Source organism: Cherax quadricarinatus, chromosome 30 (assembly GCF_038502225.1).
Source record: "Cherax quadricarinatus isolate ZL_2023a chromosome 30, ASM3850222v1, whole genome shotgun sequence".
NCBI classification, from domain to species: domain Eukaryota; kingdom Metazoa; phylum Arthropoda; class Malacostraca; order Decapoda; family Parastacidae; genus Cherax; species Cherax quadricarinatus.
This window is the reverse complement of record NC_091321.1, coordinates 17,776,346-17,801,800: the sequence shown is the minus strand read 5'-3', so window position 1 is coordinate 17,801,800 and position 25,455 is coordinate 17,776,346. Positions and strand designations below refer to the sequence as shown.

At 39.5% G+C, this 25,455-nt stretch overlaps 1 protein-coding gene across 3 annotated transcripts in view; it reads right to left on the bottom strand.

The window, feature by feature from the left end:
• Nucleotides 1-2,600: 2,600 nt before the first annotated feature.
• Dus4 (Dihydrouridine synthase 4) overlaps nucleotides 2,601-25,455 on the bottom strand; it is a 120,134-nt gene continuing 97,279 nt past the window's right edge. For 2 of the 3 annotated variants that reach the window (XM_053781958.2, XM_070089968.1), the window contains exons 2-6: nucleotides 10,092-10,213; nucleotides 9,629-9,704; nucleotides 8,752-8,934; nucleotides 5,256-5,464; nucleotides 2,601-4,452 (exon numbers count right to left, since the gene is read on the bottom strand). In XM_053781958.2, coding sequence (XP_053637933.1) covers nucleotides 4,154-4,452; nucleotides 5,256-5,464; nucleotides 8,752-8,934; nucleotides 9,629-9,704; nucleotides 10,092-10,213 — 889 coding nt within the window. In that variant the 3' untranslated portion in view covers nucleotides 2,601-4,153. Of the gene's footprint in view, nucleotides 4,453-5,255; nucleotides 5,465-8,751; nucleotides 8,935-9,628; nucleotides 9,705-10,091; nucleotides 10,214-12,050; nucleotides 12,355-25,455 lie in introns of those variants that run through there. The other variant, XM_053781959.2, reaches the window with a different exon arrangement.

Here is a 25,455-nt window from a genome sequence, read left to right as displayed (position 1 = left end):
TGATAGAAGTACTATGCTCGTACTGCCTCTCCAAGTCAACTACACGCACACCTCACTCATGTTTTTCTGTGATTTCATGCTTTAATTCATTGGACATCATCCTCTTCTTTTTTGCAGCACTGTTCTTTGCACTTACTTTCGTAGGACCCATGGTTAGAAAAAAGAAATTTGGCAAAATAACTGCACAAAACACAAGCATAACACAAAAAAGATGCTCCCACGGCGAGGTAACCACGTGCACTGAACGAGTGAGACGTGGGATGCTGGGTGGATGTTGTGGCATTTGCTTCACCAATTAGTGATGGCGTATCTGAAGCTCGCTTGTAACTCAGATTTTGGCTTGCAAGTAAAAGCAAAAAATCATCTGAAGGACGGTTCGTCACTCGGAAAACTAGTAAGTTGGGGCACTCGTAAGTCAAGGTACCACTGTATTTTGTTCTCATAGTGTACTCACGGCATCCCTGCTTTTCACTGAAGATATGGTGCACCATCTACCGAGTCTCTTGCTTTCATAAGGAGTAATGTGTGTAGATTTGGAACCAATTCATTGAAAATTTTCTAGATTAAATGATTTATTTTGCCTGCATTCCAAGGAGTACATTATTATTATAATAACTAAGCACTAAACTCATAAGGGTCATACAATCCAAGAAGTACAGGTCAAGGGACTTAACCATTCCAAGTAATTTAGATGCTTTACTGATTTTTTTTTGTTCCATTATTATCTGGCAGTCTTGTTTGTTGTAATTGATTTGGTCCAAGAAACTTAATATTGAAAACAAGCCACAGAATTTTATTCAAAATGTGCTCATTGCATTTGTGCTCAAATTTGTTTTCTTATTAATATCATTATAAACCAGTTTAGTGTCAGTCTAATTCAGCTTCTAGAGGACTGTCCATTGATTGGTCACTGGATTTCCCAATACCATATCTTTTTTTTTTTCTATCAGTCTTTATTAAGAATATAAGTCTCAACCAGTTTAGGATAATATTTACTGAGATACTGTTTAAAAAGTGATTGGAAATCATTAACTGGTTCCATCACTATCCCTTTCCTTCCTCCATACCCCCCACTAACCATCCTTCTCTCTCTCTTTTTCCTACCCACACCAACAAACACAACCATCAACATTCCCTAACTCCTTCCACGCATCAACATTACTCCAAAACAGAGAGGAAAAAACGCGAGGTGTGGGCAGGAATAACGGAACGTACAGTTTGTGGCCCAGTGGCTATAGCTCTTGCGAGGATCTGGGTTTGATTCCTGGCGAGGGTAGAAACATTGGGTGTATTGGAACGCTGTTCTCAGGTTTGCCAGGCGTCCATATGCTGCAGCAGTTACCTGGTTGATGTGTGCTTCCGGAGACATGCTCGGTGTTATACTCACTCCAAGATCTTTCTCCTTGAGCGAGGTTTGCAGTCTTTGGCCACCTAGCGTATACTCTGTCTGCGGTCTTCTGTGCCCTTCTCCTATCTTCATGACTTTGCATTTGGCAGTGTTTCCTTACACCGGTTGTTTATGTTCCCCATCAGTAAAATGGGTACCTGGATGTTAGTCGACTGGTGTGGGTTGCATCCTGGGACAAAACTGACCTAATTTGCCCGAAATGCTATGCATAACAAGCGGCTTTCTGTATGGTAGTATGTCATTGATGTCGGCTAGGCCTGTATACTTTGTACATGTACAGTACTTGTAAAAATGATATTATATTATTATTATTATTATTACTTTGTTGGATCAAAGACTACTTTTCTTAAGGGATGAAAACAAGAGTGATGGTCTGGGAAGAGATGTCAGAATGGGGAAGTGTAACAAGTAGGGTTCTGCAAGAATTGGTACTAGTGCACTAATACCGTTTCTGGTTGACGTGAATGACCTATCGGGTGGCAGAAAGTCAGAGGTATCTATTTGCTGATGTAAAAGTAAACTAAAATAAAATTATTATAGAAATAATACACAAATAACCCACAGGTGAAACCTGGTCACAGACCAGGCTGTGGGGGCATTGACCCCTGAAACCCTCTAAAGGTATACATAGGAAAAAACTTTTTGACGACATTTTGGTTTGACTTGGACCATTAACTAATCACTAGTTAATGGTCCAAGTTGGACTGAAACATCGTCATAAAGTTTCTTTCTCCTGTGTGCGGGTTATTTGTGTATTGTTCCAGTCATGGTATTGTGCCTTTGTGTTCCTAATTATAGGAAATTAATTTTTTGGAAAAATTTTCTTTTGGTAATGAAAGTGGCAAATTAAGGGCTTCTTTGAAATGCAAACTCGACTACTCATTCACTTGTATTGCAGTGCACTGAGAAATAAATACTCGAGTCCTGGACTCTAAAGGAGAGGTTTGGGATATTTGCTGTTTAGAGAGACATCTAAATTGTCATATCTGCATGCCTCTGGCATGTGTAATGATGGTGAAAGTATTTATTTTTTGGGTCATCTGGCCTCAGTTGGAGACAGCCAGCATTTAAAAAAAGAAAATTCACATATATAAAGTTTGAGAAATTATCTAATGCTGTTTATGCATAACTATAATGATTGTAATCATATCAACAGTAATTATGTAAAAAATATTTTGAAGAATTGAGACGCTTATGCAACATATGGGAATCTTTATTGAAGAAACGTTTTGCCACACAGTGGCTTCATCAGTCCAATACAAAGTAGAAATGTGTAGGAGAGGAGGAGTGTGAGGTAATCAGTCCCTCAGCCTGGAATTGAAGTGTTCAGTCCATCAGTCTTGTAGGAAGTACAGCATAGGGACAGAGAGGTGGCTTATATACTGCAGTCAGGTGAGTTGAAGCAGGAGGAGGTGGGATCACAGTGGGACCTTCCACTAGTGTAAGTAGGTCTTCGTCCAAAGGTTGGACAAACGTCGAAGAAGTCTTTGTACTAAGATCACATGATGTTGCAGTGCAAAGGACAGTGCTGAGAAGAAAATGATGTCCATTGAATTAAAACATGAAATCACAGAAAAACACGAGCGAGGTGTGGTGTAGTCGACTTGGCGAAGCAGTACAAGCATAGTATGTATGTGCTTCGTGCTTTCTCTGCAAGAAGGCACAAGGCATTTACACTGATTTACTTCTGAGATACACCTACCATCCGACTTACGACCTGCTCGACTTACGACCACTCGACTTACGACCGTGTTTTTTATACCAAATTTCTGGGAAATAAACAACTATTTATGTTGTACACAGTGTTTATCCTAAACCTTACAGTATAAAATACAGTACTAACAACATAAAAAGTAAAGTAAAACATGAAATACCAAAATAAAACAATAAAATAAAGTCATTACAAAAATGTTTTGTTGATATTCAGTAGTAAAGTTCGACTTATGACCGGTTTCTCAGAACCGAACTCGGTCGTAAGTCAGATGGTAGGTGTATTCATCCAAAACGTAGGCCGGTCTCCTGACTCAAGAAAAAAAAATTCTGAGAAAACAGCTTTTGTTTCAGTGTTCTCCTTATGAAACTAGTGATCTAGTGCAGTTAGCCTCACAAACACTCCATTTTCTCTTATAAGACCTCAGAAAGGCAAGAATGGGGAGATATGGTCAGAGCAGTAATTATTTTTACCTTGGGAGTGGCCACCAACACTCGTCACATAATGACGTAGTATTTTATTCATTGTAGACTACGTATATGTTTCTGTGTTATTTATATTGTTTATAATGTCATATTAGATCAATTGTGATAGATAAATAAGTTGTAGAGTTGATATTAGCATTATATTGATGTATTTTCTCCTGCCTCCCAAGAGCCAGGTATTCCTCTGGAACAGATTAAAGGCATTTCAGCTAATTTCAACGAGGAAAATTGATTTGATTTACGAGCAAATTGAGTTATGAGTTGGGTCATGGAATGAATTAAACTTGGAAGTCAAGGTACCACTGTATTATTATCAAAGTTAAGTGCTAAACCACCAGGGTTATACAGCGCTGTTCATGGATTATAATTATAAAACATTCACAGTAAGCGTTAATTTCCTGTATAGAATGCAGCAACATATATCATTACACAATCTACGAGCATATGGTTTCTATGTAGGTAGGCATGACTGTTATACAATTTTTCCTTTGAATTTTTCCTTTGAATACTGTACTCAACAACATACTTTACTCTTTTAGCCACTTTGGTTTAACAGTTTAGGTTTAGTGAAGAGAGGATAACACGAAACTGCAACAAAAATTCCACCATATATTTTTCTGTTAAATACGTCAAAACACCTGAGGTGCTGCCTAATACATTAAAATATCTCCTCTCAGCTCGTGTTAGAGATTTTTCCATCATATAGATGAGGTGGTGATGAAAGCAAGTGAAGTGAGTTCCAGTGCTAAGTGCAATGTTCACCCAATCCTTGACACACTCAAGTGGAGTAGTTTTATAACCTGCGTACATGGCTGGGTTTTCTAGCATTCCTCTTGCTGCCATTACACCTAATGAAAATAAAAGAAATCAGACAACACAAAAAGGTTTATAAAATGAATCACAGCTTTTTTTTTACTTGTGAGAATTAAAATTACCCCATGGCAAAGCAGGACTGATTGTGAGATATTGTCTATCATGTGTGTAGCAGCACTCACTCATAATGAATCTCTTGGCTACCTGAATAAAAAGTACATGTAGGTGATAAAAGAAAATATATACGTACTAAAACACTAGGTACGAAATAACACAAACTGAGAAGGAATTACTATTCTTCTTTCAACAAACTGGCAGTATCCCACTGAAGCAGCGTAGCCCTCCCTCCCTAGTGCTTAGTTCCCTGAGAAGGAATTATGGTATAATACAGCCTCTCCTCACTTAGTGAAGTACTCATTTACCGACAACTCGGACTTATGATGGGCTCTCTGACCAGTAGGCATACTTAAATAATGTAGATTAGAGCTGATTTCCTCTGTTTTCTTTATTACATTATACAGTACATTACTGTATAAACATTTAAAAATATTATAAATGGTGCAAAGGTGACATTAAAACAATATCAAAGATGGCTGACACAAACCCACTACCATTATAGTACGCTCCTTGCTTAGCAACAAATTTGTTTACCGACGTGGTCTTAGGAACGGAACTCCATCGTTAAGTTAGATGAGGCTGTAATTAATGAAATATTGTATTTACGAATCTCTTATGCTGCAAGCATGATCAGCTATATATTTTTTTAAAACAAGTCTATGCATTACTATGCACATTTTGTCAAATATCTTTTAGAAACCACTGAAAATTTTATCCATACCATTAACTCCTGTGATCTTTTGTATTTGGTGGGCATCATCCATTGATCGGATATCACCATTAGCAATTACCGGAATCTGAAGTGCACTCTTGATATCTGCAATTGCTTCCAAACATACTGGATCTCCTCGTTGCTCTTGTGTCCGTCCATGAACAGTAATGAAGGAGGCTCCAGCAGCCTCCATTTGTCTAGCAAAATCTACTGTGTGTCTGAAATATTCAAAACAGTATCATAAATCAGCACATAAAAAATGTTCACCTAACTTTAGTCACTAATTTTCCTCTAGATTAGGGCAATTTGAAAATTTACATAAAAATAGTTTTCACTTACAGAAAAACTATGCAATAATCATCCAAATTTTCAAGAAATTTTCTTTAATTAACATATGTTCAGATAAGAAAGGGGCTACTAAAAATGCTCAGTAACGTAGAAAAAAAAGGAGGAATAAGGGTTATTAAAGAAAGTGTATAAATCTGAAATGACTGGAAGGTGTAGCAGGCATCCAAGGAACGGTTGGGAAGCCTGTGTAAAGGTTTTGAGAAAAAGCAGTTGAAATATTCAACAGGCACATAGGAGGGTTAAACTCAACTAAGGTCAGTCAAGTGGGCCATGGATCATACCTGCTGTTGAAGTGTAAGCATAGTAAAGTCTATGAAGAAATTATAAGAATGGTTAACTGGCTCTTGCAAAAGTTGATAAGCACAGTGTCTGTACTTTAACAGCAAGTCAGAATACTGCAGCTTGGCAAGTCATCAGTGATTTGTGATGACTGAGCCTCTCTTAAAGGCATCTGGAAAGTGAGTAATGGGTCTGATTTTTTCTTTGGTGGAAAATACCCAGTGTAAAAAAATCAAAACTGTAATAAAATTTTTTACTGTATTGCGATAACTGCAGTATTTAGGAGCAGGAATACTGATAATTTAAACACAAAACATTAAATTCATTTTAGAGGTGTATTATACCAACTACAGTGTAACCTTGGTATGCGACCTTAATTCATTCCAGAAGGCTGTTCGAGTGCCACTCCATTTGAGTATCGAACAAGTTCTTCACAACCAATTTTCTGTTTGGTTGGCTGTTATCACTAATTGTCGTAGGCCCCATGGTGACTTATTTATACAAATAATACAAAAAAAAATGCAAAGAAACATGGAACAGTCTACAGCGAAGTTCTGGCAGGTCATATTTGTTTGGTCGAGTGTTGAGCTTTGTTCGAGTAGGGAGCCGATTGTTTACCAAGGTTCCCCTGTATCTTGATATACAGTAATATGACATCAAATCTGATGCAGCCTGTTTAAAAAATTACTGTTTTTATACCTATTAAGTATTGTTTTGCCATTACAACAGGAATGTTTACACTAGTTAATGTATGTATGCTGTATTTCATTAATAAGATATCTTGAAACACAGTTTTTTGTTAATTCCTTATGCATAAACAGAAGAAAGTATGGGGACTTGAACCATGGTCCTGGCAGTAACAGACCCAATATTGTACCAGTACTGCTGGACCCACTACTTCCAGAACCCAGATTCAAAGCCTTGTCTAATCTTCTGTTTATTCATTAACACACTCATTATAACTCATCTTGAATTTAATTCTCTATATTTTATTTGCTATTAAAGAACTGAGACAACCAAAAATCAGCATGCATAGATATTAACTTTTTTTTTTTTTATTTTTTTATCATCACACTGGCCGATTCCCACCAAAGCAGGGTGGCCCGAAAAAGAAAAACTTTCACCATCATTCACTCCATCACTGTCTTGCCAGAAGGGTGCTTTACACTACAGTTTTTAAACTGCAACATTAACACCCCTCCTTCAGAGTGCAGGCACACTACTTCCCATCTCCAGGACTCAAGTCCGGCCTGCCGGTTTCCCTGGACCCCTTCATAAATGTTACTTTGCTCACACTCCAACAGCACGTCAAGTATTAAAAACCATTTGTCTCCATTCACTCCTATCAAACACGCTCACGCATGCCTGCTGGAAGTCCAAGCCCCTCGCACACAAAACCTCCTTTACCCCCTCCCTCCAACCTTTCCTAGGCTGACCCCTACCCCGCCTTCCTTCCACTACAGACTGATACAGTCTTGAAGTTATTCTGTTTCGCTCCATTCTCTCCACATGTCCGAACCACCTCAACAACCCTTCGTCAGCCCTCTGGACAACAGTTTTGGTAATCCCGCACCTCCTCCTAACTTCCAAACTACGAATTCTCTGCATTATATTCACACCACACATTGCTCTCAGACATGACATCTCCACTGCCTCCAGCCTTCTCCTCGCTGCAACATTCATCACCCATGCTTCACACCCATATAAGAGCGTTGGTAAAACTATACTCTCATACATTCCCCTCTTTGCCTCCAAGGACAAAGTTCTTTGTCTCCACAGACTCCTAAGTGCACCACTCACCCTTTTCCCCTCATCAATTCTATGATTCACCTCATCTTTCATAGACCCATCCGCTGACACATCCACTCCCAAATATCTGAATACATTCACCTCCTCCATACTCTCTCCCTCCAATCTGATATCCAATCTTTCATCACCTAATCTTTTTGTTATCCTCATAACCTTACTCTTTCCTGTATTCACTTTCAATTTTCTTCTTTTGCACACCCTACCAAATTCATCCACCAATCTCTGCAACTTCTCTTCAGAATCTCCCAAGAGCACAGTGTCATCAGCAAAGAGCAACTGTGACAACTCCCACTTTATGTGTGATTCTTTATCTTTTAACTCCACGCCTCTTGCCAAGACCCTCGCATTTACTTCTCTTACAACCCCATCTATAAATATATTAAACAACCACGGTGACATCACACATCCTTGTCTAAGGCCTACTTTTACTGGGAAATAATTTCCCTCTTTCCTACATACTCTAACTTGAGCCTCACTATCCTCGTAAAAACTCTTCACTGCTTTCAGTAACCTACCTCCTACACCATACACCTGCAACATCTGCCACATTGCCCCCCTATCCACCCTGTCATATGCCTTTTCCAAATCCATAAATGCCACAAAGACCTCTTTAGCCTTATCTAAATACTGTTCACTTATATGTTTCACTGTAAACACCTGGTCCACACACCCCCTACCTTTCCTAAAGCCTCCTTGTTCATCTGCTATCCTATTCTCCGTCTTACTCTAAATTCTTTCAATAATAACTCTACCATACACTTTGCCAGGTATACTCAACAGACTTATCCCCCTATAATTTTTGCACTCTCTTTTATCCCCTTTGCCTTTATACAAAGGAACTATGCATGCTCTCTGCCAATCCCTAGGTACCTTACCCTCTTCCATACATTTATTAAATAATTGCACCAGCCACTCCAAAACTATATCCCCACCTGCTTTTAACATTTCTATCTTTATCCCATCAATCCCGGCTGCCTTACCCCCTTTCATTTTACCTACTGCCTCACGAACTTCCCCCACACTCACAACTGGCTCTTACTTTTTATACAAAGATAATGTAAGGGCATACTTGTAATCTTTATGTAATCTAATCTTGATGGATACAGTGAAGTCTGAGTCAGTGACAGTGTTGCGAGTCTGATGAATCATGTCAGCCACCAGCTCTGGCTTGTGAATGAGACATGCTCCATAGCCCTTAGCCATAGCCCAGCGCTGTGGGCACCCACAGTTTAGGTCAACACCATCACAATACCTGTAGAATTGTAACAAATGTACTTTACATTCCTACAACTAAAGGTAACAGTATTTTATACACATGAAAAATCATTCACACATATGTATGTATAAGTAAAGAAAAAACTAATATGAAAGATATAATACTAAGAAGTAAAGATGCTGGTAAAATTAGCAAATCAGAGACAATGTGTAAGATACTAAATAAAAGATTTCGGAGGGTATTTACAGAGAAACCATATTAAATAAAATAGACGGAAACCTAAAAGTGTTATCTGAAATTAATGTTTTGCCATTTTATATAATGTTTTTAAAGTCTTATATAATGTGAATCAGGAAAAGATATGAAGGATTAAGAGCACAAGAAAATGCAAGCTTAGATAATACAACATACAAGATGCAGCACCTATATCACTTGCTGATATATCTTCTCAGTTTTGTTTTCCCTGGGAATGTTAGGTTGGGTGTGTATCATCAAGAAACAAGTGATAATCTACATTATTAGTGTGACTGCAATGAGATATAATTAAATTTAGTTTATTCATTAAAAACTATGATAAATGTAAAGAAGCATACATTGTACATGCAAACTTTTAGAACAGCTCAAAATGTTAAACACAAGTGAAATACATATATCAGCCAGCAAGATGCAAACATATATAGCCAGTATGGCTTATTCACATAAAAGTCACACATTAGCCTGATGGACCTACGGAGCAATTAATCTTGTAGCCTCAGCCCAATCTTCGCCTTTACTTGCAGCAAACTGTACAACTAATGGACGATCCTCTATAGAAGAAAAAAAACAGGATACAATCTTAGGTACAACTTTGTTAAAAAAGAAAATACGTATATAGTAATAACTCAAGAAAAAATGTTCTAATGCTGAAATATATAAGTATATATATAATTTTTAAGCAAAGTATTACAAATATTACAAGTATTTGGATTCATGTACACAGAATTATTAGGTATGTTATGGTATATCATTCGAGAATGATACATATGGATATTTGTATGGATATTTGAAAGTGCCAAACTACTTAGTATTTTGGCAGACAATACAAAACAGCACTGCTTAAAATATTCATACAGTAACTACACATTACTCTAATTCTTTCTCCACCTTCTGTAAATTTACTCAATATTCTGAGAAGTTAAAGAGCCTAGTGTTACCTTTAGACGTTGTGAAATCGCTGTGCCTAGCTTTTACTGACTGTACAAAACATTCACTGAGGATCATGGGTGTAAAGCAGAGATCACAGCCATACTTTCTTACTAGAGATCTAAATGCCAATCTGAAACAGAAAAAAATTCATTTTTTTTTTCAGTTCACAAAGAGGGTGTTATTATTATTATAATCAAAACTAGAAATAAAGCAGGGTATATTAATTTAAATTTAAATTTAAAAAATGAGTAACAAAAGCTATAAACCTTTTACTTACCTTTATTTTTTTGTTTTAAAAGAGTTTCTACTGACAGACCTAACATGCAGGTAATCCAGCACTCAAACAAGTGCAGGTGACACTATTGCTTTGCATGATTATGAGCTTTTCCACGTATTATACAACATGTATGCAATGTAAACCTACAGTAGTGTGCATGTTAATTGGGACAGTGATGAAATAAGATATTTATTTGGAAAATTAATGCTTATTTGAAAAATACATGACAGCGATATGACAGATAATTGATATAATAAGAGATATGCTACTCTTTCCTTTTATAAGCATTGCTACATTCTTTGGCATAGAATCGACCAATGTTGAACACATTTTGGCAAGTTCTTCATTGTGTTACCAGGTGCTAATAACAGCAGCAGTTAGCTTCTCCACAGTTGAACAGCACTGTTTTGCAATCCTGCATTTGGTTATTGCCCATAGATTCTCAGTTGGGTTGAAGTCAGGATAGTTTCCAGGCCAATTTAGAATGCTTAGCCTACTCTCTTCAGAGAATGTCAACATTTTTCTGGAAGTGTGGCATCTAGCAAGATCCTGCTAGAAAATGCCTTCTCCATCAGAAAAGTCTCTATCCACAATGGGAAGCAAATGTGTTGCCAGGATTGTCTTGTATTTGTCACTGTTCATTGTTCCCTCAACAATTACAAGCTGTCCGGGTACTTTAGCAGTAAGACTACCCCAAAACATCTTAGGTGGGTGTTTTAGCACTTGGCGAATGTGTCCATTCCAAAGAGGTTCGCCTATGCTCCATTTCACTACCACTGATCTATACCCTTGTATTTCAAATTACATCTCATCTGAAAATATAACTGTTCTCCATTCATCTGTTGTCATCCCTTATGATCGAGTGCCTACTGCATCCATTTTTTCTTCACAACATCAGTTAATAATTGTTTCTTTACCATCTTTCTGGCAGTTCCGCCAGCTTCAAGGAGCCTTTGTCAAACAGTTGACGAATCAACATTTACTCCATCTGAAGCCAAATCTCTCTGTTGATCTTTGCTGACTTTCTTGGGATCCTTCACACCATATTTTATGATAACCTTGTCATCATGAGGGGGCTGTCTTGCATTTTCTTCCACATCTTCCTCGATGCAGTGCTCCGCTCTCTGCAGAATCCGACCAACAGTTGACTTTGCTAGGCTCAAATTTTTAGTGATTTCTCTGATACTCAAATCAGCATGTTTTCTAAGAGCTATAATACTTGCATGCTTCCTGGGTATAACATCCATCATAAATTTCAGCAGTAGTCATGAACTGAATTGGAGAATTTGGTGAAACCACATTCACTCACAGAGCACACTTGCAAGAATAGCCTTACAGAACAACAGCTGTTGTAGCACTGACGAGTCACAGGGTAACACCATAACTGGGTGGGTGTCAGAAGTCAGTAGCAAACTCTTATGAAAAAAAAGAACCCAAACCACATTAATTAAGCCAGAGACTAAGACATGAGATAATCACAAATTTTACTCCTGTCCCAATTAATTTGCACACTACTGTAAATAATGTCATGGAAAATAAACTTTGACACCAGTGATGCTATACCTGGAATATACCTGGAGAGGGTTTCGGGGGTCAACACCCCCCACGGCCTGGTCTGTGACCAGGCCTATATTCCTGGATAAAAAACTATGTTATTACTAATGTATTTTATTTGTCATACTTCACTTACTTAGAATATCTAACCATAGGAGCACATATTGTCACTAGTTCTTTGTTCTTAAAGAGGTCCAGAGGTTTCTTGTACATTGTAGCTCTTGCCTCCTCAACCATGTCCAATTATTCAGTTTTTTTTTTATTAAAACTGTGACGACGCAGTCCGTAAGAAGCCTGCACCAAGTTGTATTGTAATATGGTATTGTTAGATTTACAAAAAAAAAATGCAAAAAAAATGTTCAACCTGTATCCAAAAACGAGAAAAACACTAATAAATTTGTTTTTGTTGTGGGTTATGAGGCCCACCACACCTTGAGCCGTATTGAGTCCTGCTCCCTGTTTATTTAGGTACAGGTACATATAAGTACAGTAACACAAATTTAAGTGATTACACTTATCATACATAGTAACATATATGTAAATTATCTAGGATAATAAAAAAAAGGTCAGACAAAGTGCCTTATTTCCATTAGGGTCCCTTGAACAATATATTGCCAAAATCGGAGCAGAACTGGAAATTAAATAAGGCTTTCATCAGAACCAGATACATTACTACCTTTCGAATTAGGGCAGATGGACTTCCTTGCTTAAGCTCCAGTAATGCTGGACGCCTACATCCCCAGGATCAGTACCGGTTTCCCAACAAAACTGTAGAATATCCGTGAAGTGGAAAAATATAACAGATGAATGGTGGCCTGTCCTGTGTTCAGCGGGTAGAATAATATAAGGGGAAGCTTCCCATGGAGTTTTGGAGAAATTTGTACTATATGCTCAGGCGTGAGCATGATGTCTGCACACTACCAAACCCGGAGCAGAGGTCCCTTCATTAGCACTCCGTTGTTAATGTTGAGGTTATTAAGAATGATTGCAGCTGAAACCCTTGAGTGTTATCTTACTGCCTCACTTATAATAATAATATCTTTATTTTACTACAAGTACATGTACAAGGTATACAGTCCTAGCTGATAACAATGACATACTACTATATAGAAAGTCACTTGTTATGCTCCGCATTTCGGGCAAATTAGCTCAGTGTCCCAGGATGCGACCCACACCAGTCGACTAACACCCAGGTACCCATTTTACTGATGGGGAACATAGACAACAGGTGGAAAGAAACACGTTCAATGTTTCTACTCTGGCTGGGAATCGAACCCAGGCCCTCGCCGTGTGAAGCGAGAGTCAAAGAAATGAATACGAATTTTCAAAAGGAACATTATTATTATCGGTATTTTTATTATTATTACATAAGGAATGTTAAACCCGTAGATGTCATATAGAACCAAGGGAATGGTAGGTAATCAAGTTCGAGTTAGGGAAAAGAAGGGTAGTTCCAGTTCATTGTCTAAACCCAGAAGAGTGGGACCCCAATGGAAATAAGTTAGACAGTCCTCGATGACGCACTGACTTTCTTGGGTTATCCTGGGTGGCTAACCCTCCGGGGTTAAAAATCCGAACGAAATCTTATCTTATCTCTTATGGCCTGATCTTCATCAGAGTCAGTAGCCGGCCTACCCTCGAAGCCGTAGACTATCTTCATTCTACAAGGTGGAATTTTTTAGCTAATATATGGGTTCCCAACTGACGTTTAGTTAAAAAGTTTTGTTATAACCACATCGAAGTGCCCAACGTGTTGTGTATAAGGACAAACAGCCCAGGGAGAGTAATAGAAACGAATACATTATGCTCAGGTAGACCACGATGTTACCTTATTAAGGCGGCTGTCACAAAGTTGGGTACTCCAGTGGTTGCTTCAAAAACCAGCAACAGGCACTATGAACTTAAATAACAATGAAATGTAGTTATAACTGCTTTGTCAATAATATTTATTAATTATTTCCTACTTAATTATCAATTGATTTCAGAACCAGTGTAAACAAACCCACGTGACCTTTACGTCACATGTGTCCGAATATATTAACAATGAAATGTAGAATTAAAGAAGCTTTATTCTGATTAATAAACCAAGATAACTCAAAATGCTCAAGTAGTGTGGCTTCCGTTAGGATCTTTAGGCTCTCCTAGGATGCGACCCACTGGAGCCAATTAACTTCTTGCTCAGTTGCTTCCCGCATACATAAGGGGGATTACCAATAGACCCCTGACTATCTTCAAGATGGAGCTGGACAGGCACCTAAAGTCAGTACCTGACCAGCCGGGCTGTGGTTTATACGTCGGTTTGCGTGCTGCCAGCAGTAACAGCCTGGTTGATTAGGCCCTGGTCAACCGTAAGGTCTAGTAATGGACCGGGCCGACGGGGACGTTAACCTCCGGAACACCCTCTAGGTAAGCATCTACTGGTTACTAGGTGTTAGCCTAGACGATTTGCACATGTGTTACTATATTTGATAATTGTACTTACCCAAATTTGTGTAATTGTACTTATGTGTACCTGTACTTAAATAAACTTAACTGCAAGTGCTAGGAGACTGACCCATGCGTTTCGCCCTACTCAAGAATCGAACCCAGGTCCCTTCGGTTGTGAGCCAACAATTCTACGGCAATTGTAAATTTATTTTTTATAATTAATTTATTATAATCATAACTAGGCGCTAAACCCATAAGGGTCATACAGAGTTCCACACGTTGCAAAAAAAAAAAACTGATATCGAGAAACAAAAAAACTTATCGAGACCGCTTCAAAGGGCGCCGGCTTTTCGACTAGTCACGTGCATAATATATTAATGGTGAACCGCACAAGATGTTATGGAGATGAATCACCAGCCACGAATAAATTTTAACTAGGTTTAACCTCTTGGGAGAACCCTGCAACATAGCAACTAATGCAACCAAGGTTTCTGCAACATAGCAACTAATGCAGCCAAGGTCTCTGCAACACAGCAACTGATGCAGACTGGGTCTGCAACACAGCAACTGATGCAGTCAGGGTCTCAGCAATACAGCAACTGATGCAGACTCTCTGCATCACAACAACTGATGCAGACTCTGTCTCTGCATCGCAGCAACTGATGCAGTCAGGGTCTCTGCATCACAGCAACTGATGCAGACTAGATCTCTGCAACACATCAACTGATCTACCTACTGCTGTTACTAATGTTATTAAAATAATGGGAAAACACTTAACCCGTAGGGGTTATACAACTCTTGTGAAATAGGAGGTAATCAGGTTTGGTCCAAGGAATGGAAGAATAGCCTCAATTCGATCAAAGTCATCCACCAACATCAAGGCCACTCCCCCTCCTCTCCTTGAAGAGATGTAGTGGTATTTATTATAATTATAATCATGGCTAAGCGCTAAACCCACAAGTCACACAGCGCTGCAGATGTAGTGATGGTGTGATATTAGCCGACTTAAAGCAAGTTATTAAGAGCACAACCTATGAGATAGGGGTTTAATTTTCGGTCTCGGGGAGACCGAAAATTAAACCCTTGCACATGAGGTGTCCCTGTACACCTGATGTGCATATCAAATAAAAAATGGTAGGGAATCGAACCTATAGCAGTCGCGCTATTACGATTTCGTGAGTCGTAATAAAGTGTACCTAGGTGTTGGTCGACTCTTGTGGGTGGTAATCCGGATTATGACGGAAGGATGGGGGGGGAGGGGGATAGTGCGCATGTGTAAGGAACTCCAGAACTAGTGGCAGTAGAACCTGCCTTGCGAGGGTAGAAACACTCTCGAAACCGGTCACAAGCAGGCAGCTAGATGTTTGGTACACGGCTCTTGCCTACTCATCGAGGTAGGTGGCTTGACACCTTTGAGAGGCTTTTGATCCAAACAACTGGAGCTACCTTCTTTTGTATGGAATCTAAACACCTGCCATTCCCCAAGGTGCTGTATCACCTTCATCAAAAACATAATAATAGCTTTACCCTTGATAGAAAGTCATTATTATAGATTGTGGTTTATAGATTGGGGTATTATATAACCGAATATGTCCAGTTTAGGCCAGTGCAAATATGTCTGACAAAAGTATTTAATTTTAAAATAATGAAACATTTATGAAATATACGTAGAATAAAATAAAGCTACCAGAACGCAATTAAACACTCCGTCATTATAAATAATTATAGATGCGAGGATCTCACCTTCAAGGACCATAACATTGTATCAATCGCATCTGCTAGAAAAATGACAGGATGGATAATGAGAACCTTCAAAACTAGGGATGCCAAGCCCATGATGACACTCTTCAGGTCACTTGTTCTATCTAGGTTGGAATATTGCTGCACACTAACAGCACCTTTCAAGGCAGGTGAAATTGCTGACCTAGAAAATGTACAGTGAACCTTCACGGCGCGCATAACGGAGATAAAACACCTCAATTACTGGGAACCCTTGAAGTTCCTGAACCTGTATTCCCTGGAACGCAGGCGGGAGAGATACATGATTATATACACCTGGAAAATCCTAGAGGGACTAGTACCGAACTTGCACACGAAAATCACTCACAACGAAAGCAAAAGACTTGGCAGACGATGCAACATCCCCCCAATGAAAAGCAGGGGTGTCACTAGCACGTTAAGAGACCATACAATAAGTGTCAGGGGCCCGAGACTGTTCAACTGCCTCCCAGCATACATAAGGGAGATTACCAATAGACCCCTGACAGTCTTCAAGCAGGCACTGGACAAGCACCTAAAGTCGGTACCTGACCAGCCGGGCTGTGGCTCGTACGTTGGTTTGCGTGCAGCCAGCAGTAACAGCCTGGTTGATCAGGCTCTGATCCACCAGGAGGCCTGGTCACAGACCGGGCCGCGGGGGCGTTGACCCCCGGAACTCTCTCCAGGTAAACTCCAGTATTGTGACCCGCGATGCTTTTTCTTAAGGGTTGTATATTCCTTTATCTCCAGTTTTCGCCTCACCTCTCGGTTTTCTCAAATCTTTACAAAACAAACTCTAGTTAATGGTTTGCTTTAGTAGCTCTCCTGCTTAGATTATTTGTCCAGCGAGTCATAAATAATCTTTGAGACACTTGAAATTTGTTTACAACACAGTATTTACAAGCCGAGTCTGAATGGTGTTACTGGAATCATTGTAACCACAGATATAGCACGTCAGTGTCTCCTCCCCTTTCCCTCTTCCCATATCTAGCACTCCACACACGTGTTGCCCCTCTTCACCTTCACCCAGGGAGAGTTAGTACACCGGGTTGTGCATTGAGATGAGCTGAAGCAGGATACCAGCTCTTAGCCTGTAAATTCAGCTGTGTAAAAAAAAAAAAATACCTCGTACTCCCTTTCCCTCGTGAACCCCCCTCTCTATCCCCCATCCCTTCCATTTTCTCCCTCCTGTTTCCGTACCCGCTCTCACTATTTATTATTATATTTAAGGGGACGCTCCAAACTAGTAGGGGTCATATGATTACCTCCCATTTCCATATGGGTCATATGGATGATAATAAACTATGCACGATTAGGGTCACAAGTGACATGGTTCTTAGGCAAATTGATAAATTAAAACCTAACAAATCCCCAGGCCCTGATGAACTGTATGCAAGGGTTCTAAAGGAATGTAAAGAGGAGCTTAGCAAACCTCTGGCTAATCTTTTCAATATATCACTACAGACTGGCATGGTGCCAGATAAGTGGAAAAGGGCAAATGTGATACCTATTTTCAAAGCAGGTGACAGGTCCTTAGCTTCGAACTATAGACCAATAAGCCTAACCTCCATTGTGGGAAATTTTATGGAATCAATAATTGCCGAGGCAGTTCGTAGCCACCTTGAAAAGCATAAATTGATCAACGAATCTCAGCATGGTTTTACAAAGGGGCGTTCCTGCCTTACGATTTTATTAACTTTTTTCACTAAGGTATTTGAGGAGGTAGATCATGGTAATGAATATGATATTGTGTATATGGACTTCAGTAAGGCTTTTGACAGGGTCCCACATCAGAGACTATTGAGGAAAATTAAGGCACATGGAATAGGAGGAGAAATTTTTTCCTGGATAGAGGCATGGTTGACAAATAGGCAGCAGAGAGTTTGCATAAATGGGGAGAAATCAGAGTGGGGAAGCGTCACGAGCGGTGTTCCTCAGGGGTCAGTGTTGGGCCCCCTGCTGTTCACAGTCTACATAAACGACATAGATGAGGGCATAAAGAGCGACATAAGCAAGTTTGTCGATGACACCAAAATAGGCCGTCGAATTCATTCTGACGAGGACATTAGAGCACTCCAGGAAGATTTGAATAGACTGATGCAGTGGTCGGAGAAGTGGCAGATGCGGTTTAATATAGACAAATGCAAAGTTCTAAATGTTGGACAGGAAAATAACCATACCACATATAAACTAAATAATGTCGATCTTAATATTACGGATTGCGAAAAAGATTTAGGAGTCCTGGTTAGCAGTAATCTGAAACCAAGACAACAGTGCATAAGTGTTCGCAATAAAGCTAACAGAATCCTTGGCTTCATATCAAGAAGCATAAATAGTAGGAGTCCCCAGGTTGTTCTTCAACTCTATATATCCTTGGTTAGACCTCATTTAGATTATGCTGCACAGTTTTGGTCACCGTATTATAGAATGGATATAAATGCTCTGGAAAACATACAAAGGAGGATGACAAAGTTGATCCCATGTATCAGAAATCTTCCCTATGAGGATAGACTGAGGTCCCTGAATCTGCACTCTCTAGAAAGGCGTAGAATTAGGGGGGATATGATTGAGGTGTATAAATGGAAGACAGGAATAAATAAAGGGGATGTAAATAACGTGCTGAAAATATCTAGCCTAGACATGACTCGTAGCAATGGTTTTAAGTTGGAAAAATTCAGATTCAGGAAGGATATAGGAAAGCACTGGTTTGGTAATAGAGTTGTGGATGAGTGGAACAAACTCCCAAGTACAGTTATTGAGGCTAAAACGTTCCGTAGTTTTAAAAATAGGTTAGATAAATACATGAGTGGGTGTGGGTGGGTGTGAGTTGGACCTGACTAGCTTGTGCTACTAGGTCAGTTGTCGTGTTCCTTCCTTAAGTGAATGTGACCTGCCCTGACTAGGTTGGGGCATTGGCTTAAGCCGGTAGGAGACTTGGACCTGCATCGCATGGGCCAGTAGGCCTGCTGCAGTGTTCCTTCTTTCTTATGTTCTTATGATCCAAGGAACGGGAGGACAAATCCAACACCCTGCATTAAGAGCCCCTCGCTAACATAAGAAACTTCCATCGAGAGGCAGTAGGCCTACTTACCCAAGCTAGGCAGGTCTTACACCTTTCTCATATATTAACCTATTATTAAAGCTACCCAGATTGTAGGTACAGTGACGCTCCTTGCACACATGGTCGTGGTCTGGGTATGTAATTCATGAGTAAGGAAACGAGTGCTAATGCACCGAGAGATCCAGTAGTAATGTTGACCAGGATGGTGTTTATATTTCTTGGAAACCGCTCAGCTGGTTAGGAAGGTCGAGATGGGAGTGTTCTTTTTTTTTTGGGGGGGGGGCAGAAAATTGGATACATGAGAACTGTGGTTAGGCGCTGATGGATGATTTTAAAGAAGACAGGTCAGCAAACACTAGGACATATTTATTAAAAAGGTTCCAGGACCAGAACGTTTCTTAATATATCCTAATGTGTGCTCACGTACCTTTCTTTTTAACTATTTGTGGGAATTAATTACCAATGGTTAAACCATACCATCTTCATTATCTATGACAACTCTATGACTATAATTATGTACTTCATACAACCACTGTAGACATTTGTAAAAAAAATACATGTAAGGCTAACATGAGTAGAACTAAAGTAGTAGTAGCTATAGTAATAAAAGTAGTAGTAGTGGTACAAGTAGTAGTAATATTAGTAGTATGGGAGGTAATCAAGTTTGATTCAATTCCTTGAAGCAAGAGTTCTTGACCATAGGGGGTAAGAAAGATGAGCAACAACAGCAGCAGCAGCAGCAGCAGACAACGTTCCTGTGAGTCAGAGGGAATTCCCAGAAACGCTCGCGGTCTACTTGATGTACTGTGAATGACTCACACACACACACACACACTGGCGGGGCCAGGAGCTATGAATCGACCCCTCCTAATATGCCATTATATGCAGCAAAACCTTTATTTTAAAAACATTTCACACACACACACACACACACACACACACACACACACACACACACACACAGAAAGATTAAGGGAAATCGGCCTGACGACACTGGAGGACAGGAGGGTCAGGGGAGACATGATAACGACATATAAAATACTGCGTGGAATAGACAAGGTGGACAAAGACAGGATGTTCCAGGGAGGGGACACAGAAACAAGAGGCCACAATTGGAAGTTGAAGACACAAATGAGTCAGAGAGATAGTAGGAAGTATTTCTTCAGTCATAGAGTTGTAAGGCAGTGGAATAGCCTAGAAAATGACGTAGTGGAGGCAGGAACCATACACAGTTTTCAGACGAGGTTTGATAAAGCTCATGGAGCGGGGAGAGAGAGGGCCCAGTAGCAACCGGTGAAGAGGCGGGGCCAGGAGCTAAGACTCGACCCCTGCAACCACAAATAGGTGAGTACAAATAGGTGAGTACACACACACACACACGCAACTGCGTCTGCCACATTTCGGACCACGACATTAGCTTGTCCAAATCTTCCTGAAGTTCAATGGTGTCCTCCAAATCTATTATTCACCCTACTTTTTGTGTGGTCAGCGAATTTACTCATGTCTCCTTATTTTGTCGTTAAGATCACATAATAGGCAACTACTAGGGCGAGTGGGTGAAATATCTTTAAAATAAAGGTTTTGTTGCATAAAATGTCCTATTAGCATATTTCCACAACTAGGTCGTCAATAAAAGCCCCTAGAGGACGAAAAGTCTCCTTAATAAATTCTTAATACCGCATTGGTGTCTTGCAAACGTGTCGGGGTTAATCAAATTTGTTGGAGCCCGGACTAAGTCCCTATAGAACAAAACCCCTCTGAAAAAACAGTCACTTTGTTAAAAGTATGAAGTAGGAGAACAGCCCCTCGGTCAAGTTAGGTTAGGGATCTTATGTCCTGTACTCTCAAGCAAGGTCATTAAAGTCACGTGTCCCTGACATCACCCAGCAGTCTGGTTGCTGTTCTTCCAAAATATTAAAACAGAAGAATAAAAGCCACAGTACAGTGAAGGGAGCAATTCACAAATAACCAGCGCTTAAGATTGGAAACTTATGACTACATTTTGGTCCGTTGTAGACAATTGTTTAATATATGTAATCTACACATCTGTATTTATGTGTACTTATACCTGAATAAAAACTTATTGACTTTACAATAATCCAGGACCGAAACGTCACAAATTTCCTCTCCTAACTGCAGGTTATTTGTAAAAAATATTAAGACAACTAGTTATATTTTGAGAAGGAATCGTATTGCCTCGTATATACAGTTGGCTTGTGTATTTATTTTAATCGGGTGAAGTGCTAAACCCATAAGGATCATATAACACCTGGGAAATGAAGAATCAATAACATTCTATCTCTAGGGGAAGCGGAGGATAAGTCCAATTCCTTGGATCAAGGGGTCCTAAAAGGCCTCAGAGCACGTTCCTTGTGGTAAGGGAAGTCGGTTTGAGGTGCATTTCCGGCTAGCTTGCTTGAACCTGCATTATCATGTGACAGTTGGAAGGGGTGTAGGGGGCAGGGTAAGGGGTAGCGGGGGCAGGTGGAGGCAAAGGGTTATGAGGGAGGCAAGGGGAAGGGGTTAAAAGGGGGGTATATGTTGCTCCTGCCACCTGCTAAACTTGCACCACCAGCCGACAACCAAAACACAGATAATCACTGTTCTATATTCACCCTTTACAGACAATAGCTTATCCATATTCTTGAACTACACAACTACAAAATGATCCTGAGGGCACTAGGGGCCACTATTTATCGAATGATCACAACGTAGCGAGGAATTAAGGAAAATAAAATAATTCGGTCAACAGGGCTGGCGCACCACCAGTGGGGGTCCAGTTGGCATGAGGCGATAAATCCGGGTTGAGTACCACTTTCTTTATATATTTTTTACTAAAATAGTAAACAAAACAGCCAAACCTTGCTTGAAAATATAGAATCTTTAGTAGAATTGGAATAATTTGTTGTAAATTATTATGATAATGGGCACCGCGTGAACGATATGATCTGAAATTAAGTTTATCGAGACTTGCGATTAGTAGGTAGGGGGGGAGAGTTAAGGTGTGTGGGAGTTCTCGGAAGAGCCGGAGGCGCCGGAAATACCTTACTCTCCACCACTCTTCCTCCTCCTCCTGCATCCTCATTATTGATCTCTCTCTCTCTCTCTCTCTCTCTCTCTCTCTCTCTCTCTCTCTCTCTCTCTCTCTCTCTCTCTCTCTCTCTCTCTCTCTCTCTCTCTCTCTCTCTCTCTCTCTCTCTCTCTCTCTCTCTCTCTCTCTCTCTCTCTCTCTCTCATTCTGCAGCAGGCCCCACCATTCTTATGTTCCTAAATTTGTCAGGCAGGAACGAACTCTTGGGAATCCATTCTGAGACTTTAATCAAATTATGCTCATTAAGGTGGCTTCTAATAATATCGGCTATATTCTAATAATTTGCCTATTATAGACGTCATGCTATTTGGACGGTAATTTGATGGAATTGACTTATCTCTTGAATTAAATACAGGAATTACAGAAGCCATCTTCCACATCTCCAGTACAACACCAGTTTGGATTGATGTATTAATGTCCGCTATATGACAAGTCCTGAAGAAAGCAAATTAAGTAATATTAGTCACGAGGTATATAACAAAATAAGTCCCCGGACCCAAACGAACTGTTTTCAAGGGTGCTTAAAGAATGTAAGTGGGAACTCGGCCGCTTACGAGCCTGTTTAAACACAAATCAATACATTCGTAAATGTGTCATGAAATAGTTATACTTATAACCATAATTTTGAAACAGGTGGAGGGGTAAGCCAGTGGAAGGCCTCGATCAAATGACCAAAAGCTCCAGCTGCGGGTCATCATATGACTGAGATCCTAAACCCACTGACAACGGTGGCTAAGGTCTGCATTAGCTGCCTCGGAGAGAAATGGCATGAAATACTAATACGATAGACACAAACATAAATACAGTGTAATGAAATTCTTTACTGACAACGATTCGCCCATGTTGTGGGCTTTTTTCATCTAATGCGTTAGTAGAGAATATCGTTAGGTCGCATTTGTCTCTGTTTCCATCAGCTGCCTTGCAAGTAATGTCCACAATAAGTGGACATACTGGCCCAAAGTAGTAGGGCCATTGGGCCTACTGCAGTGTTCTTCCATTCCTGTGTTCTGAAGTATATGTGGGAGAATCATTTTATAAATAGTATACAATACAGACAAGTTGATAAGGAAGACACCTTGCAACACTAGGAATCTTTATCTTAAACCTACAATGATGGACTGATTACCTTAACTACCTTTCCACTTCGTCCACTTCACCAGTGCTGATGTCTCTGTAATCGACTGATGAAGTCTACAGAGCAGGCGAAACGTTCCGTCAATAAAAATTTCTAGTGTTGCCCACGTGTCTTGTTTTTCAACTTTTCAGTATTATATATAATTTTTAACATAAAATAAAACTTCGTAGTATTTCACATGTGTTTTATCAAGTATTTGTTGGTGACAAGAAGACGGTTGAACAAGCCTGTGCATGAACACAAAGGAATTGTTCAGCAGGAAACACCTGATTGTGACCACAATGTAGATCTCATAGTTTGGATTTTTTTTTTTTTTTGGGGGGGGGAATGTTATCTCGATAAAACATCCAAACACTACACATGTTCATTATTATTATTATTATTATTATTATTATTATTATTATTATTATTATTATTATTATTATTATTATTATTAAATAATAATAATAATAATAATAATAATAATAATAATGAGTGATATTTTATACCCACACGATACATAGTTGTTACAGAATTAGATAACGTTCAGTATTGTAAGTGTTTTTTATACCATCTCTTACTCATAGATTTTGATAATTGCAAACTGATGTTGAAACCTGATATAAAAAAAAGTATAAATGAATCAGGCTTCATTGTATCAGTTTTGAACGTTAACTAATATGCAGGACAATATGATTCCAGTAAGATGATTCTCGTACAGGTCAATAATCATCTTGCCAGTAGGTTGGACAGCAGAGTTGTGAGAGCTGAGAACAGTGGATCTCAAACCCTCCAAGGTCAACTCATTCTAGGTCAGTTGTTAGCTATTCGTGGTCAGAACAGTGTACGTTAGATAATGTACGTCTTCAAGGTGACACTTAACTCATTATACTATGGACGGATTACAACTACACTGCTTCTGCTGCCTCCTCTGTATTGGACTGAAGAAGCCTACTGTGTAGGCTACTGTGTAGGCCTACTGTGTAGGCTTCTTCAGTCTTATACTCGCCATACCTTCCTCACTTCTGCTGAAGAGGTTGGGAGACGTGAAGTAATGAGTGTGTGTGTGTGGGAAACAAGCAGGTTGCAACACTTGGGTTGGAATCAGTAAATGTATAAAATGCATTCAGCATGAAGTTATAAATAAAGACAATAGATCAGGTCAGCAAACAAAGGGGGACAGCAGAGGACAGCAAGGGACTAGCTCCCTTAAGGTTTACTATACTAATAGCAGGAGTGTAAGAAATAAGATAGATGAGCTAAGATTAATTGCAAGTGCAGAAACATAGATATTATTGCTATAACAGAGACCTGGCTCAATCTGAAAGATAGAGAGATGCCCTCTGAATGTCACATACAAGGCTATAAATTATTCCACACTGACAGGGTCAACAGGAAGGGTGGTGGAGTAGCGATGTATGTCAGAGACAATTTAAATTGTTGTGTTAGACAAGATATAAAAGTATGTAAAGTAAAAGGACACAAGTGCAACTAATGTGACATTTATTGTGGCAACGTTTCGCTCTCCAGGAGCTTTATCAAGCCATTACAAACAATACATGGACACAGAGGGTATATAAAGGCTCTGAGTGAGGTGCAATACTAGTGAGGTACCATTTCGATGTTCATTAGTGGTGGTAGTAGTAGTAGTAGTAGTAGTAGTAGTAGTAGTAACAAAAATAATACAATATGGAAGAGCAATTAATTCGTACATGGGTAAAAGGATATAAAAGCTATTACTTGGGTAACATAAAAATAGGTTGGACAAATATAGACTGGAAAGAGGCAGGTTTTTTCAGTGTTCACTCTCTGTAATGTGCTTTGTGTAGTATAACAGGAGAGACTATGTGATGGCAGGGTTTACTGTTTTCAGGAGGATTCTTGCTAAGACTTCGGAGATGGTGAAGCTGCCGTTGTTTTGTTTAATTGTATTCGAAACAGCGATCAGTGCTGATTCATGGCACTTGCGTCTGCGGAAATTAGTTTCTTTGATCACTGTTGGGCGTCTCTGAATTTCATGAGATGATTGGTGGAATTTCGGTGTTGAACACAGGCGTTGTTTAAGTTGTCGTTCCTACATGCGTAAATGT